Genomic DNA, 18142 nt, shown 5'->3' on the forward strand with positions numbered 1-18142 from the left:
TGCTGTTTCTTTGTTGAATTTTAAAGCTGATTGTCATTTTTGTGAAAACCACATGTGCGAAAGATAAAATATGAATATCAAGAACATCATAGGAATTGGACAATCGAAAAAAAGAAGTCTGAACAAAGGTCAACATTTAACATCTAAGGTTCAAAGACAAGTATATAAAAATAAGGAAAAAGAAGACGTGGTAAGATTACCAATGATACGTTACAAAGTTCAAATGAAGTAGATGTAAGCAATTATAGGCAATCTGACTATACTTCAACAATAAGAAAAACTCATATCATATGGTTTACTTTAGGCCCCAATATGAAAAATAAGAAACAATTCAATTGAGAAAACTTTAACAGCCTATTTATTCATAACAAAACAATTTTACGAAAAATGATGTCTAGCTCTAAATTTAACATTCGTTATTAAATTTGTGATGAACAGAATATTAAACTTATGTCAATACAAAGGATTCTGAGAAGTGCATGAGACATTAATCTTATATGTGAACACTAAACTTAGCTCCAAGTCATTTAGAAATAAAATTCTAAAGTCTCAAAGGGAGACAATTCAAGTATTTTGTTCTATGGGCTTATTTATGGATTCTTCCTCTATATACAATCATTTTTTTCATAAGAAGAAAAAACAAAAAATTGCCTGTTCACCATGTTATTTAGAAATGTTTATGTTGAATTACCTCCCCATTATCCTCAATAGAATCAAAGGGAGACATTTAAATGTAATAGCTTATCTAGTATTTAATTATTTCCATAGTCCTTAGAATTGAAGGAAAACAATTTATTATCTTCTGTAATTATGAATTACCTCCCCTAGTCTTTAGAATCAAAAGGTAGCCTGGGATCCGGCCCAATCTAGCTGCGCGTCTGACAAGATTAGCCAGGACCCCAGGCTAATCAAAAGGAGACTATTAAATTATCTCCCCTATATATAGCTCTGATATTTTGTTATGACTCGTGTTTTAGACAAATCTATTTTAATATTTTTATATTTTTCAGTCTCTGCTAGATTCACAGAAATCAAAGGGAGTTTTAAATACAGATTTCCCAGAAGACAAATCTGAAGCATCTAGTCGATCCGGATCGATCAAAGGAAAAACACTCAAACGAAGGAGTAAAGATAAAGGTAGGATTGTGCAATTAATGGAAGCTTTTTCGAGGGGTATCTATTACCCTCTCAGCTATTTGTTATTTAATCTAATATACTGAATGTCCTATCATAAGATTGTCATATTAGCCAATCAAAATATGGCATTTTAATGTGAAGTATAATAAATTTAATTACACCATTATATTTTTCTAAAAGACCATACATCTTTAAAACACAGAGTACTTTACAGTGTAACTAGAGTTATCTCTCTTGGTACATTAATTTAAAGGTGAACAATAACAAAGGGTTTTTGAAACAGCTAGATAAGTAAAGGAAGATAGCTTAGATAATTTGATATTATAAAGGATTAACATTCTTTGTATTGTAGCATTTTACCTAAATGAAGGAAACGCAAACATAAAAGAATTTGCATATGGTTAAAAAAAAAAAGGATATCTTCCTAACTGAAATAGTCATAAAGAATTGTTTTTAAAATAAAAAGGTTAAAGAAAAACACTCTAAAATATTTTAATAGGGTTGGTGGGTGGGGGATTTTTCCAAATGGTTGAAAAGAGAAGGATAAAAACACACACACTCTTGCTATAAATAGTTTTAAAGATCATGAATGATACAATTTTTATTTCCATATACAGATGTGACCTTCAGTGCAGTTGTATCAATATTAAAATTTGGTAATTACATCGTTGTGTTTTATTCTGCTATACGCTTTTTAAAGAGTTGCCAATTTCATCAGTATTGTCAATTTCGTATTGTTTTCATAGAACTGTATAAGGCACAAAAAGTATTGCATTACAGTTATACCAAAGTAGATTATTTGTAACCATTCAGTTGTTTTTTTAGCATGAGGAAAAGTTACAAAATGCATGTAGAATCATATTCACAATATCTAATTTTTCAAAAATTTAATTATATGAAAAAAAAGGTTCAAGTTTTAATCCCATTAAATAAAAGTCATATATTTGAAAGATATAACTGTGGATTGACTATATTTCAACAGATGCCATTGTATTGAGGATTTCATTTTTATAAAGCACAAATTTTGGCAAAACCTAAAAATGAAGTATCCAGCAAATTACAATTTATGTCCATTCTAAAAAAAGTTGTACTCATGAATATACCGTATAGCAGGTTATTTTTCAAGGGTGTAAAATTTCGCGACTTTTGTTTAATAAGGTATATATTTTGGCAGATTCAAAACTTTTATTAACAGCTTTACATGTATACTCTAAAAATTGACAGAATTTATTTTGGCGATTTTCTTCTATCTGCAAAAATAAGCAAAAATATACATCCTGCGAAAATAACCCGTTATACAGTATTTGAAGGTTATTTTTTACCTGTACTTTATCCAAACCATTGATTAAATTAAAGTTCATTAAAACCATGTAATAGTTAGACATTGTAATTTTTATAGAGCATTATTGCAGACAAATCCATATTGTTTTTTTTATTCTTTTAATTGTCTAGTTATTTTGCTAGATTAGGAAGTTTTTATGTGTATTAGAATATTCCAGAAGAACAGTATTCGATTTTTATCAAATTTATACAGTGTCAAAACTTATCATGGCTTATAGGATTAATTTCGTTGAGACACCAAAAATTATAAAACTTTATTTTAACTTGTGTGTCTTCGTTAGATTCAGAGTCATCAAGAGGTAATGCTAGAATTCCATATTTTCAATTTACACAGTTACTTCCCTTTCGTTGAAATTATCTCCCCTTTTTAGCAGCATATTTGAATATACAGTTTTGGGTATAAACAACTATAGATAATGATTTTATTGAGTCAAAAGCTGAGATGTCAATGTATTAAAAAACAAAGGCTATAATTAGTAGCAATATTTTGCTACAAGGGGAAGTAAATCTTCATACTGTGGAAGTCATTGTGCAAATTGATGCAGGAATTGTTAAAAAAACATGTATATGAAGCTTGAACTGTCTTACACATTTTTCTATTTCTTAAATATTATAATTGCATGTCACATTTGAATTCTCCAATTAACACAAAATGTCTGATCTTCTTGATCTCTCTCTTAATATATATATCGGCAAATATTTCTGTTTGAAAAAATATCAATTGTTTCATACATATATATACTGCCTTTGTTAGTCTTGTATTATTTTAATTTTAGTTTCTTGTGTACAATTTGGAAATTAGTATGGCGTTCATTATCACTGGACTAGTATATATTTATTTAGGGGCCAGCTGAGGGACGCCTCCGGGTGCGGGAATTTCTTGCTAAATTGAAGACCTGTTGGTGACCCTCTGCTGTTGTTTTTTATTTGGTCGGGTTGTTGTCTCTTTGACACATTCCCCATTTCCATTCTCAATTTTATATTTCAAATATGTTCTTTTTTTTTTACAGAATGACACAAATGTCATGATACAAACTTGCTTGGCTTTGTTACTTTATTAACAAACCTTTCCTCTTTTCTATGGATATAACACATATTTGAAGTCTATACAAACTATTGAAACTTTTGTTTTCTCTATTTTCAAAATATTCTGCTGGACTTTGTTACCTTCAAATATATAATCAGAACAATAATATAGTGCTTCATTAATATAAAAAAAGAAGATGTGGTATGATTCCCAATGAGACATAACTATCCACAATAGACCAGAATGGCACAGAAATTAACAACTATAGGTCACCATACAGCCTTCAACAATGAGCAAAACCCAAAAATCAATTTATACAGTCTGATTACAATACAGATCATGTGACCATCAGGTAACCATGCTTTACTTACAAAGATCTGACAACACTCCATTTATTAGGAGATAACTGTATTGTATTTTAAGCCTCAATGGCATCAATTGGTGATTTGATGGTTGCAAATTAAGGTTACTAAGCAATGCATTAGCTTAAAATACAATATTGTTATCTTCATTCTAACGAAACTGACAGAAAACAACGTTTAATCATACATTTTAAATCTGTCATTTGTCGTCTGCGCTTGCACATGTTTTTCATGACATATCAAATGTGAATTGATGCCATGAAAATTGTTGACGTTATCCAATCAAAATGAACATTACAAACGATGTTGCTTTAGAATTTACTTTCTGTTTAAAAGACCTTTCAGAATCCTCTGGTTTTGTCAGTATGATATATACACACCATCAAAAATTTAAAGGCTGAAATTTCTCTACAAGTACAGAAAGTAGACAGCAGGTTTCAGTATTGTGAAATCTCTGCAAACTGGATTTTTATCATCAGCTCAGTAAATATAAAAAAAGAAGATGTGGTATGATTGTTAATGAGACAACTCTCCACAAGAGACCAAAATGACACAGAAATGAACAACTATAGGTCACTGCGGCCTTCAACAATGAGCAAAGCCCATACTGCATAGTCAGCTCAGTAAGTCAGTACTTTGGTACTGACATAATTTGTAATATACTTTTCTAAAATTATGTCTGTTTATGAATTTATAGATTATTAAAAAACTATGGTTTCATCTCCCTCCAGCAAAGTAAAGTTTAGGTTGATTTGACTATTTTTAGGTCCTTTTTGGTCATTATAGCTCTTCAAATGTTTTGATGCTGTTCATACTTGGCTATCAAATATTTGACTTTGAGCATTCACGTGATAGGTTAGAATCCCAATATGCACTTCAGACACAGATTTTTTTCTCAACAGTCTTACAGTAAAATACAGAGGCGGATTTAAGGGGGAGGGGCCCGGGCCCCCTCTTTTTGGGAAAAAATTTGGTTGCTTATATAGGGAATCACTGAAACGTGACTAAAGTGGGCCCCCTCTTAGGCAGTCAGTGGGCCCCCACTTATGAAAATTTCTAGATCCGCCACTGAAATACTGAAACAATACAATTATTTAGACACTCATGCGGCACATCAAGATATTTGTTACTATAACTGAACAGGAATTTATTAAATAATGTATGATTTTTGTCAGATTCCTGTAAACTTAAACTCACTTGCCATTGTCTTTTTAGCTACTTCTCCCTTGCCATTCGATAATGCTGAAAGTGAAAAAGAATATGTGGGCAGTGTTCCAGTGGCCAGTGTCCGTGGTGACCAGTCAAGTGTGCCACAATTGCCCCATATTAGTGGTGCGATGCCACTCACACCTATTGGAGAGGCCAGTCGTGAGGGGACAAGAATGACTATTCCTGTTTCTCTGCCACCTATTGGACAAGATCAGGGTATCGATGGTGAGAGAGTCAATTATCATGTGTTTTTACAGGTTTTATAAAAGTGTTACATGTAATCACATGTTTTACTAAATTTTCATGTGTTTTCACACATATTTGACTGAATGGTCATGTGTTTTCACACATATTTGACTGAATGGTCATGTGTTTTCTCATTTGTTTTGCTGAATTCTCATACCAATTAACATTTGATTTGCCTCAATAAATTGTTGTGTTTTCGCATATGTTTTACTGAATTGTCATGTGTTTTTACATGTGTTTCAATTCATTGTCATGTGTTTCACTGAATTGTTTTGTGTTTTCACATGTGTCAATTAATTGTCATGTGTTTTCACATATGTTTGACTGAACTGTCATGTGTTTTGACATGTTCCACTGAATTGCTGTGTGTTTTCACCATTTTTTATATAATTGACATGTCTTTTCACATTTGTTACACGACCTGTCGCATGTTTCAACATTTGTTTCACAGTATTCTCATATGAATTTACAGTTACTTCAGTGAGCTGTCATGTGGCCCGAGAACACAGTTATTTCGTAGTGCATTTCTTTTAGACCATAAATTCAAATTAAAAAAATCGCACCTGCTCTTTCTCAAAAAGATTTTTACAGTGTAGTGTAATACCAGTGAGACAAATAATATCAAAATTTTAGAAACTTCTACCAGCTCTAACTCAAAATATTGACAATTCTGTGCTACGGGGGTGTAAAATTCAGTTTGACAGATTCAGACGTGATAAAATTTGACCTTTTTGAACTGGACCAAATCACTACTTAACATAACGATTCAACACCCACAATATTTTTAACATGTAATTACACCCCCTACTTAATATTTCATGCATTTAATATCAAAAAATAAATTGGGAAAGTGTATTAAATAAAACATGCAAGTTATACACTGTTTACACTAGGGACTATATTCGTAGACAATGAAAACCAAAGGATGATAACTGTGTCCTTGGACCATGTGTTTACATTTGTTTCACACTCCATGTCCTGTGGATTCATTTATTTTCGTGGGTATCAATTTTCATGGATTGCTACAAACTTGCATATTCGTGGATATTTGGTTTCGTGGTTTTGACAATCTTTGCATACAAAGCCTATTGAAACTATGTTATTCGTTGAACATTAATTTCGTGGTTCATCTGTACCCACGAAACCCACGAAAATTGGTATCCAACGAATAATAATGAATCCACAGTATATTAATTTGGTTATGCTACATGTTCTCATGAATTTGTGATGGTATGGTTTGATGTTTAATATTTAATAATTCTGTCATATTTTTGCCTGATTAAAAGCTTCATTTTCAATTTTAAGTTTCTGCTTAATATATAGATAAGTGGATGTGGTATGATTGCCAAAGAGACAACTATCCATTAATGTTCAAATGAAGTGGATCTAAACAATTAAAGTCAACTGTACGGTATGGCCTTCAACAATGAAGAATGCCCAAACTGTATAGTTGGCTATGAAGGACCCTGACATGAAAAATATAAATTGATCTTGATTTTAAAAGAATGAAAACTATAAATTGATCTTGATTTTAAAAGAATGAAAAATATAAATTGATCTTGATTTAAAAAAAATGAAAAATATGATAGAATTATAACTATGAGAGCTTTGAATGTTTTTATTTGCAAATGTATATGTAAATTGTTATAATATATGCCAATATATGCTATGTTTGATGGACTAAATATTGTAGAGAGATAATTCACTTATATTGTTAGATAAAATCCTTTTTGACAATTTCTTGTAAAACATTAGTAACATTACTATGACATTAAAAAAATTGTCAACTTTTTGAAAATAAATATCGACTTACATACACTTAAGGCCAAATAAAAATATATGTGTGGTTCCAGTAACCCGACCAACCCTAGTTAAAACCCCCGACCCTAGAACTTTTTTTTTTCATTTCTGAAAAATAAATTTTCAAACGATCAAATTTTGAGGATTGTGAATTAAAATAATTAAATTCATAGATTTCTGTCATCTGAATTTCCATCACAAGTATCTGTTATTGCTAAAATGCAACAATTCATAACAGAATGCAACAAAATTAACTAAAAACGTATCACGACTGTTTATTTTACAACCAAACACGGTTGGGGCGTGTATTATACTGGAAACAATTTCGGTAAACACACGATTTTTTTCCGGATTTTGACATTCAAAAATAAAAATTAAAAAAAAAAAAAAAAATTTGCCGACCTACCGACCCTATTTTTTAAAAGTATGTAACTGGAACCACACATATATTTTTATTTGGCCTAAGAGATATTTACTGTATTGTATTTTAAGCTCCGATGGCACCAATTAGTGAATTGATGGTCACAAATTAAGTAAACGGGTATGTGCCACCATCAAATCACCAATTGATGCCATCAGAGCTTATAATCCATATCATTATCTCAATTGAAATGAGAGTAACAAGAACAATGTCAGATCATATATTAAAAATCTTATACATGTCATTTGCGCTTGCATGTATATTTTCATAGTATCAAATGTGAATTGATGTCATGAAAATTGGTGACGTTAACCAATCAAAATGAACATTACAAACGTTGTTGCATTAGAATGAGGAATTTATAGAAGTTCTTTTGAAATATACTTTTAGGAATTATAAGATGTTATGCTCAATTTTGCTGTCCATCAAACATCGTGTACATGTTGTAATCATTACCTGTAGTTTGCACTTTGTTTTACCTGTCTGTGCTTTACCTGTGTTTTACCTACAGGTGTTCCCATGTTAACTGTAATACCTCCAACCCCTCAACATTCTAGCTTAACTGCTTCTCCTACTAAGATGGTGAAAGATTCCCAGCTCCTTCCTCAAGATGAAGGCAATGAAGGTTGGTTGGTGATCACATGACTTGACACATGACTTGTCACATGACTTATCAAACTATTGAGTTACTTCCCTTGATAGAAAAGTTTGAAATACATTTACTGTAAGTTCTGAAATTATTTTGTGCATTTTTGATTATTCACAAAAAAATTAGAAAAACAGGATATCAGAGTGCAAGTTCTTTCTATTTTGAAGCTCACCTGTTCATATTATTTACAATATTTAAAACCTCGGATATTTAATTAAATTACAGTATATGAGTTTTAAGCAGGATACTCTTTTTAAAGTAACAACTTTTTTTACCAAAGATTTTTTAAATAGCCGTTCCATTTTCCCACATCATAATGTTTATGACTGGCCTGAATATTTCAATCCCTCCCTAAAACTAATCTCCTACATGCGAGCCCCTGGATTCCTGTTACATCAAAAACTCCTTAAGAATCCGGGTTTTTGATTAATGCCCAGTAGGAGAGGTGACCTATATGTAACCTTCATAGAGCAGCTAAATATAACAGCTCAATTATTTGGGTCAATTTATAGCAAAGCATTGTAAATAGAAAAGTAATTTTACAAATTTGTTTACAAGGGAAGTAACTCAGGTTTGCAGCTCTAAAACCTTATCAACCCCTTTGACATATGAGCTGCGTCAGATAGAAATCAACCTTATGCAAGTGCATGTACACATATACATATCTAAGACTTTGATTGATTTTGGAATAACTAAGATTTAAAAGCTGCATTTTGGTCCGTTTAAAAGGGTTGTCTTCTTATGAAAACCTACTTTTGGAACAATCACAGACTTTCCGTAGAAATTATTTTAACCCAAAATGGGTAAACAGAGGTATTGAATTTCGTTTGCATAAGGTCGATTTCTATCCGACGCAGCTCATATATATATATATAAAATCTACAATGATACTTCAAGGCATATATATGACTTCAACAAAATTTGAAACTTTTGTTTGTATTTTTTGTTCATATTGAATAAATCTTTAATTTTCTATAATTATAATCCATTAGTTATATAAATTCTAATTATTTTTTTCCAAAGTAAATCAACAAGTAAATGTGATTGCTCTTTATTTCATGTTGACATGGATTATATATTTATTTGAATAAATGGCTTCTTTATAACAAAATTCACAATTCAAAGAGATTTCGATGTAAAAAAGAAGAGCCTGATGAATTCTACATCGATTATGTTCACCTAATCAAATATTTCTGTCTTCATTTTTAGAAAACAGCAGTATAGCTATTGAATAAGAACAAAAAGGCCCTTAGACCACGTTTTTTTTAATTTGTTGGTTTACGGATCCGCCGACCCGATTTTGCCGATTTTCAGAATAAAAATAAAATAGACTTCCGGGTGCGGGAATTTCTTGCTACATTGAAGACCTGTTGGTGACTTTCTGCTGTTGTTTTTTTCTATCGTCGGGTTGTTGTCTCTTTGGCACATTCCCCATTTCCATTCTCAATTTTATTTTCATGCTTTTTTATTCCTGCCGGGGCGCCGACCCTAACAAATGCATTATCCCTGAAAAATAATTAAAATTTTCTTTTTCTTTTTTTATGAAATGAAATGCATTAATCACTAACAAAATTGATAACACTTTCTGTTGTGAAAAAATAAAACTTCCAGTTTACGTTTCTAAAAATTGACAAATCAATTATAACTGACCTTGAACTGTAGTTTGCGCAAATAATTTTGCGGAACAAAACCTGTGTTTAAAACCAATTACACAATAAGTTTGTTTCCCTTATTTGTCATCAGTTCGTAAGATGCATCATCTCATAGAAATAGACTTGTCCAAATGTGGACAGGGTGAAGGCATCAAGTTGAAGTACTGAATATTATCAAATTATTTGGAATTTTCTTGTTTCATAGATAATAAAAGAATATCACCCATTTGGATAAAAAACGGGAATGCATGACAACAGATTAACCCGATATTTTCGTTTTTTGTACGATTTTTTTCACATATTTTCTTTATCAGTTTTCGTGTTTGAAGATCATTATTCACCCAGTTTTCTGGAATTGATTAAGAGCTACGAGAATCTGTTTCTCTTGTTTGTGAAATGACGATTTAATTTCGTCTTTGTCCGTGCACCCCCTTTTTTTTTACGGGAAATTATTATAGACAATGTCATGCGATGTTTATGACAGCTAAGCAATCATATTTCATCGAACTAAAATTTAAGAAATGATGACAAAATAGCATATTTTAAACAAACATATTGTTAGAAAGGTGAAATATATATTTATTTTGCACATTTTTCTGTCTTAGACCGACCCAACTTTTTCATGGGGAAATCCGTAAACCAACAAATGAAAAACCGTGGCCTTACTAAAACAAACTTATTCATCACAAAAAAAATATAAAAGATTTGCATGTTAAGACGTAATGCTATTTGAAAATTTGAAATAATTGATTTTTTTATAGAGTTTTCTGATGAGAGTGGTGTTGGTGTGAAGACGGAGAGAACAGAGAGACATTACGGAGAGGAAACAGAAAGAAAGAGGAGAGTACGGAAAATAAAGGCTGAAAATACAGGTATGTTGCAATCTAATTAATAAAAGTACAAGCATTCATATATAAGAAGATGTGGTCACATAATGAGTGCCAATGAGACTGTTGAACTATCCATCTAATAGATTTAGTAAGATGTGGTATGAGTGCCAATGAGACAACTCTCCATCCATATAACAATTTATAAAAGTAAACCATTATAAGCCAAAGTATGGCCTTCAACACGGAGCCTTGGCTCACACCGAACTGCAAGCTATAAATGGCCCCAAAAATGACTAGTGTAAAACCATTCAAACTGGAAATAAACAGTGTAATCTATATAAAAAAAAACATTTCATTCATACACTAGTTCAAACATATTTTATCGACTAAATAACACCATAGGTTATATACTTCATGTCAAACTTAGCAGAGCAACACCAACAAAAATGTCAATTTTGATATACTGCTTATTCAAAATACAATTTACATTTCAATTTTGATTGTACCACCGCACATGCACCCAATTTTCTTTTGGAATTATAATATGGCATTTTCAGAAAAGCAAAATAGTAGTCTCACATTAGAATATTTCTTTACAAACTTTTCTTATTGTATTTATTAAGCGCGTTCTTACGATGTGAAAGTGTATCTACATCCCATGTTGTTTATATATTTACATTATTACAATTAAATTCTTTTAACCAGGCCCTTCTGTGTCCGGGGGTTATCACCTACACAGCAGTACAGAGAGTCTTGGAGGACCAAGCAGCGCCCACTCTTTGCCAACAGCCAAGCCACTCAGAACTCATTGGAAGGGTAGCACGCAGAGTCTCAAGAGTGATCGATCTAAGAAAGGATGTATGTACTGAATGCTGTTATCAGGGTTCATTTCAAGATATGTACTGAAATTTTATCATGAGGGGTCATTTCAAGATATCAATTGGAATGCTGTTTTGAAGTCTTTTAAGATATGTATTAAAATGATGTTATGAGGGATCTTTTTAAGATATGTACTGAAATTTTATTATGAAAGGTCATTTCAAGATATTTACTGAAATGCTGTTTTGAGGGGTCATTTCAAGATATCTTTTGAAATGCTGTTATGAGGGTTCATTTCAAGATATCAATTGAAATGCTGTTTTGAGGGGTCATTTGAAAATATCAATTGAAATGCTGTTTTAAGGGGTCATTTCAAGATATATCGTGAAATGCTGATATAAGGGATCATTTCAAGATATCTTTTGAAATGCTGTTATGAGGGCTCATTTCAAGACATGTACTAAAATCCTTTTATGTAGGGTCAATGTATCTTCTCTTGAAGATAGTATACTATGGATTCATTATTATTTGTTGTTACCAATTTTCGTGGTTTTCGTGGTTTTCGTGGGTACAGGTGAACCATGAATTCAAATGTTCAACTAATTACACATTTTCTATAGGATGTGTATTCAGGGATTAGTAAAACCATGAAATAAAATACACTCAACTTTTCCTCTATCCACGAAAATTTATACCCACGAAAATAAATGAATCCACAGTACAAGCCAAAAAACTGAGGGGTGGGGTGCACTAACTATGTAAAGTGTGTTAGAGATGAGCTACTTGAATAGGTAACTCTTTCAAGTTTTGTGATAAATGATAAGTTTGAGAAATTATTATGACATGGTGGCTGATGGAATCATAAGTATCTGAGACTAATCAGATGTTGATATTACTCATGATATATGAAAAGGGCTGGGTTCTCAATCGCTCAGCTGCTCACCACTACAACAAAGTGCAGTGTTGATTTATGAAAGACTATGAGCACGAATTGTCATGGCAGCAAATAGAAATCACACCTAAATCAAACAACATCAATTTAAGTCTATCTATTTTTCTTTATAATTGGTGTTGGGATTCAAATTGTGCTTTGTTGACTCTCACTGCCTTAGATTTTTATTGACACAATTTTGCAGATGAAATCACTGAAAAGAAGAAACAAAAATCGTCTAAAAATATGGAAAAAGTGGTAGGTAAGAAAACTGAAACAACAGTTATTAAAACACCTAAAGAACTTCCTGTAAAAAATATATCTGAATCCAATGACCTGACCAAATGTCTTGTTACCTTGGCAATTATGAAATCGTTTAAAGATGTTGAGGAAGAGGATTCCATGACAAAGAAGGAAATATCAGCAAAAGATGAAGTTCAAGATTATAAAGTTAAAATAAAGTATGAAGTTCAGGATTTTGATAAAACTGAAAAACTGATAAAAAATAATGGGACAAAAGAAAAGGAAAATAATCAGAAGGTTAATTACATTGATTCTTCCATAGAGGGCATTGAAAGGTCAAGAAGTTTTGTGGAAATGTCAGCTGAGAAAAATGAGTTTATGCGTATTCTTCCTCCTCAACCAAATTATGTTCTTGATAGAAAAAGGCGAGCTTCAAGTTTTAGGTTGGATTTAATAGATAGGAAAAGGCGCTTATCTGTTCTGATTGAAGAACCAATTGAAAATTTAGATAGACTTAAAACTGAGGGGCATGCAACTGATGAAAGACAAAAAGTGCTCCAAACCTTAAATAAGGGGTTATTTGGGATCGAGGATCCGTACAAGGAATTTGAAAGGAACAGTATAAAAAAGTCTAAAGGTTCTGATCCTGACAAAAAGATGAAATCAGTTCGCTTCAGGCTAGATTCAGATGCAGGAAGAAAAATAAATACAGAGGGAAATTTCTCTGAGAGTCCTAGTACTTCGAGAAATGAAAGATTAAAGAATTCAAAGGAAACTTCAAAATCATTATCGTCAGTGAAACAAAGAAGTACGGACCTGAGTAAAGACCGTCTGCTGTCGTTGAGTCTGAGTTCATTTAGTATAAAAGAATGGACGACCTTGAACTCAGAGTCATTAAAAAGGCGAGATTATACAGTCAGAGTTGGGGAAGACAGTAATATTAACACTGAACCGTTAAAAAGAACCGAAAATGTTAAAATGAACCCATTTTCAAAAACAAAAACTGAAAATGAGGAATATGACATGATGAGGAAGGGGGGTGTTGTGAAAGATGGATTTATGAAAGCAACATCGGAAGAGCTGGAATTCGAAGACATCTTTCCTGAAGAACGTGTTGAATTTGATGAAGAAATAGAGCTGTTAAATTTTCTTCATGATACCTCTAGACCGAAATTAGATGCTGAACACTATTTCAACAGCTCAGCAGAAGAAAGCGATGATTTGAGTTATGTTGACAGGAGAGAGGATGTAAATAAACATTGGCTCGCTCTATCAACTGACCATAAGGACGATGATGATTATAGTGATGATGATGATGATGATGATGAGGTTATAGACAAGGTCGCTGAATATCAGAAACTTGATGCTAAATCATTGAAAGAAATAGAGAGAAGGATGCTTTTACAAGACAGAATAAAACAAAAAAAAGAAGAAGAAAGAAATGAGAGAGAAGAAAAACAAGATGAGAATTCTACGGAAGATGGCAGTACAGATAAGAGTGGTGATTCATCTGAAGGTTCAACCCAAGATGTTGTGGAAAAAAAATCTGGAATACTCAAGAAAAGTTCTACGAGTTCAAGAAACAGTAAAAGTTTTATAATTTCATGTAGAACGGTGGATGGATTTATTTTGGTAACTGGACATCAGATGGGATAACTTTTAAAATTTATTTTTGTATTTATGTTGAATGGTGGATTGATTTATTTTGAAATTTATTTAGACTGATGGAAGGATTTATTTTTGGAATTATGTACAATACCGTAGATGGATTTATTTTAGTACTGGAAGAGGAGGGGATAGATTTTGAATTTACATACACTGATGAAGGGATTTATTTTGGTGCTGGATAGAGTATTGAAATTTAATGTAGAACGGTGGAAGGATATATTTTGGTATGGATATAGAAAAGGATATTTGCTTTTAATGTTTCATATATGTAGAAAAAAATTGTGGATTTTTGTGTAGTTGGGTTATCTCTTAAGTGTATACCCAACAACTCCTGTTATCTAACAATATGAATAGAAAAGGGATTTTGGAAATACTTTTTTTATATATTTTCTTTTTTGTAGGTTTTAAATCATTCATATATATTCACAATTTTATTATTATTATTTTAATTTCAGTATGTGGTTTGCTTAAATATATACACTTATAAAATCAGTGAAAAAAGTTAGAATATCAGTTAATAAAATCAAAATTGATTATAAGTAAAAGTTAATGAAGAATTCAGAGTGTTGAAATATGAAGTATTATTTATAGGGCAGGGAAAAAAAGGTTTGTTTTGTGTTTTATTGACTCCAATGTGACTCAAAATTAAATTGACTTGAAAAAATATTCTAAAACATTGCAAAAAGGAGACATTCTTGGAAGTCAGTATGAACAATACAGAACTAGACTCTTTGAAAACAGGACATATTCTGGATTGTGACTAAAAATGATCATGACTTATAGATGTACTGAAAGGGAACCCAAAACACACTTTTTTTGTCAATCGTTTGATTTTGTTGAAAGAGATGAAATTCTGATGATGTTAAGGTTGTATTTACTAGAATTCTAAAATAAATTATTAGAATTCTGAAAAAAAATATTAGAACTCTAATTCAAGATTATTAAGGTGGTACCCAACACTTTAACTAAAATTTGGCTCGTTTAATTTTCATAAAATTTTGTCAAAGTATTTACTTTGACCCTTTAACAAAAATATAAAAATTTCAAAAACTTTGAACCAACCGTTTTGTCAGAAAAATTACACTGGTTATATAGCGGTTTGACAAACACCAATTTTGATCATTGAGATGCTTACTATTCCCTTTACAACACAACGTAATTAAAACGTTTAGCTGACTTTACAGAGTTATCTCCCTGTAGTGTTAGGTACCACCTTAAGTATATATTTTTTCACTGATTTTCACCCATTGCTTATACATGTACTTTTATTTTGCTTACGTAGACACACCAATAGTTTTATATGCACTGGTTAGTTTTTTTTATGTTTAGTTTATTTTTTCCATTTTGTTTAGCGGGTAGTTTACCTGAAGACAGTAATAAAGGTAGCATTGTGATTGGTCCTGATGGGGAACCCATTAGTGTGGGCGGGCACATTGAAGCCCACACACGCCCAGAACAACAACATATAGAAAATGTTGGCGATGCTAATCGTTACTTTGGCAGAGGTAAGAAAAGGAAAAAATATTTACAAAGTGTTTAAAAATATCATTGAAAATTTAACATCTAATAATTGAGAAAAGGAAATATTTTTACACAGCGTTTAAAAATATCACTGAAAATTTAATATCTAATAAGTGTTTCCCAATGATTGAGAAAAGGAAATATTTTTACACAGTGTTGAAAAAGATCATTGAAAATTTAATTTCTAATAAGTGTTTCTCAATGATTGAGAAAAGGAAATATTTTTACACAGCGTTTAAAAATATCATTGAAAATTTAATAAGTGTTTCTCAATGATTGAGAAAAGGTAATATTTTTACACAGTGTTGAAAAAGATCATTGAAAATTTAATTTCTAATAAGTGTTTCAAACGTTGGATGGCCAGGAACCACGATTCAAATTTTGAAAAAGAATTTTTTTAAAACCACGAAACCAATTATCAACTAAAATGCAAGAAATCGTCAATCCACGAAAATAGGTATTCACTAAAAAATAAATTAATCCACAACCAGTAGATATTTTTATTTAATGTTCAGTGTTGGTTTTTAAAAAAAATATATCTGGGTTATTTTAGGTTCTAGCTTGTCAGACATATTAATTGATAAATACAAATCAGGTAAAAAAATCAAAAAATATAATGGGTCAGGATTTATGCCAGATTTTACATGGTAGTGAACACCCACACACACTGTTATATAACCATATTTGCTTGATAGAACTATGGTTTAAAGCTAAGTTGAAAAAAATGAAAATATGAATAGATAATACGGAAGAAAGTTATTAACAAATTGAAATAAGGACTTTGGGGTAGCTGAATATTTGAATTTATTTGTTTAGAAAAATTAAATTAAATTTTATTTCTGAATGCTCAATGGCAAATTTAAACCGTAATGAACCCCCCTCTACAAAAGTTAATTACTGATATAGAATTAACTTTATTTAAACAATTATTTCAAAACAATAAAATTAATTAAAAACCCTTTATTATATTAAATTTTTATCAATTATAAGTAACAAAATCTACTCCAGAAACAGAAAGTAAAATCAAAGAGGAAGAAACCAAAGGTCAGATAAGTGTCCACGAGACCTCTCTCTCAGAACAAGGTATTGGAAAAGAAATCCCCATGTCTCTCTCCCTGTCTCTACTGGACTTTCACCTTTCATATATCAGCATAAATGCCAACCATTATGATTTTTCCGTAATTTTTCCGATTCTGCGATCAAAACTACACTATTACAGTCAAAGTCAAATAGTTACAGATTCCCAGTCATCACTGTTCAATTTTGTAAAACACGAATTTTTTTCATTACTTTTCCGGCCTGGTCCAGTATTTAGAAAAAGCAAATGTAACGCTACCGGTTTCTCAGGAGTTATCGACCTATTGTTTGGTAACTGACTTCTGAAGAGGCAAACTTGCATTTTATGGAAAAAAAGAAGTAGCTGTCCCCCTTTCTCTAATTCTCCTTGTCAAAACGAAAATGTATGAGTCGAGTGTCGGAACAATTAATGAATGGAATACATGCTACAGATAACATGTTTATCAACACATGTTCGTGCACATCACTTTGCAACCAGTTGTCAGTAATTTTTTTGGTAAATGCACGTTTTAGAATGATTACTGAAAACTTTTCAAAATTATAGAAAATTTGGTAGATTGTAACTGATTGTGTCAAAAGGGGGTTGGCATCTATGTATTAGAAAAGGGTATTGGAAAACAAATCCCCATGTCTCTCTCCCTGTCTCTTCTGGACTTTCACCTTTTATGTATCAGAAAGAGAAATGTTTTATTCCCATGTCTTTCCTTGTCTCTACTGGACATTTTTTGTTTTTCACCTTTTCCATTTGGTGCATGGAGACTGGAAACTTGACAATTGTACTTTCCTCAAATAATTTTTTGCTGATCCCAATATTTTACCTGTTTTGTATTTTTATGATATATGTTTTCTTCCTTTTTAAATCGTCATTATTTTTTTTATTTTATCCTAATTTATATTCATTTTTCCCTATCACACCTTATCCCTACCTGACCTTATTTGCTGTATCAGGGTGGTATACATTTGAAAGGCATGTGCATGCATTTTCAACAGAACATAGATTTTTCTCTTCCCTACCTGACCTCATTTGCTGTTTCAGGGTGGTACATTTGAATGGCATGTGCATGCATTTTCCACACGACATAGATTTTTCTCACATACTTTGTAGTGTATTGATTTTGTTTGAAAATGTATATATTTTTGGTGGTGGATTATATTTTGGAGGCTATGTATTATCTGTTTTTAATCGTCTCTATTTTGACTTTTGTATTC

General features: G+C 31.5%; 1 protein-coding gene across 1 annotated transcript in view; it reads left to right on the forward strand.

Moving 5' to 3' along the window:
• LOC143059822 (uncharacterized) overlaps positions 1 to 18142 on the forward strand; it is a 107472-nt gene that overhangs the window by 40835 nt on the left and 48495 nt on the right. The window contains exons 7-14 of the mRNA XM_076233394.1: positions 1011 to 1137; positions 2760 to 2777; positions 5083 to 5301; positions 8055 to 8168; positions 10606 to 10716; positions 11380 to 11532; positions 15688 to 15840; positions 16865 to 16939. Coding sequence (XP_076089509.1) covers positions 1011 to 1137; positions 2760 to 2777; positions 5083 to 5301; positions 8055 to 8168; positions 10606 to 10716; positions 11380 to 11532; positions 15688 to 15840; positions 16865 to 16939 — 970 coding nt within the window. The remainder of the gene's footprint in view (positions 1 to 1010; positions 1138 to 2759; positions 2778 to 5082; positions 5302 to 8054; positions 8169 to 10605; positions 10717 to 11379; positions 11533 to 15687; positions 15841 to 16864; positions 16940 to 18142) is intronic.

The sequence above is a fragment of the Mytilus galloprovincialis genome, chromosome 14, assembly GCF_965363235.1.
Source record: "Mytilus galloprovincialis chromosome 14, xbMytGall1.hap1.1, whole genome shotgun sequence".
Classification (NCBI taxonomy): domain Eukaryota; kingdom Metazoa; phylum Mollusca; class Bivalvia; order Mytilida; family Mytilidae; genus Mytilus; species Mytilus galloprovincialis.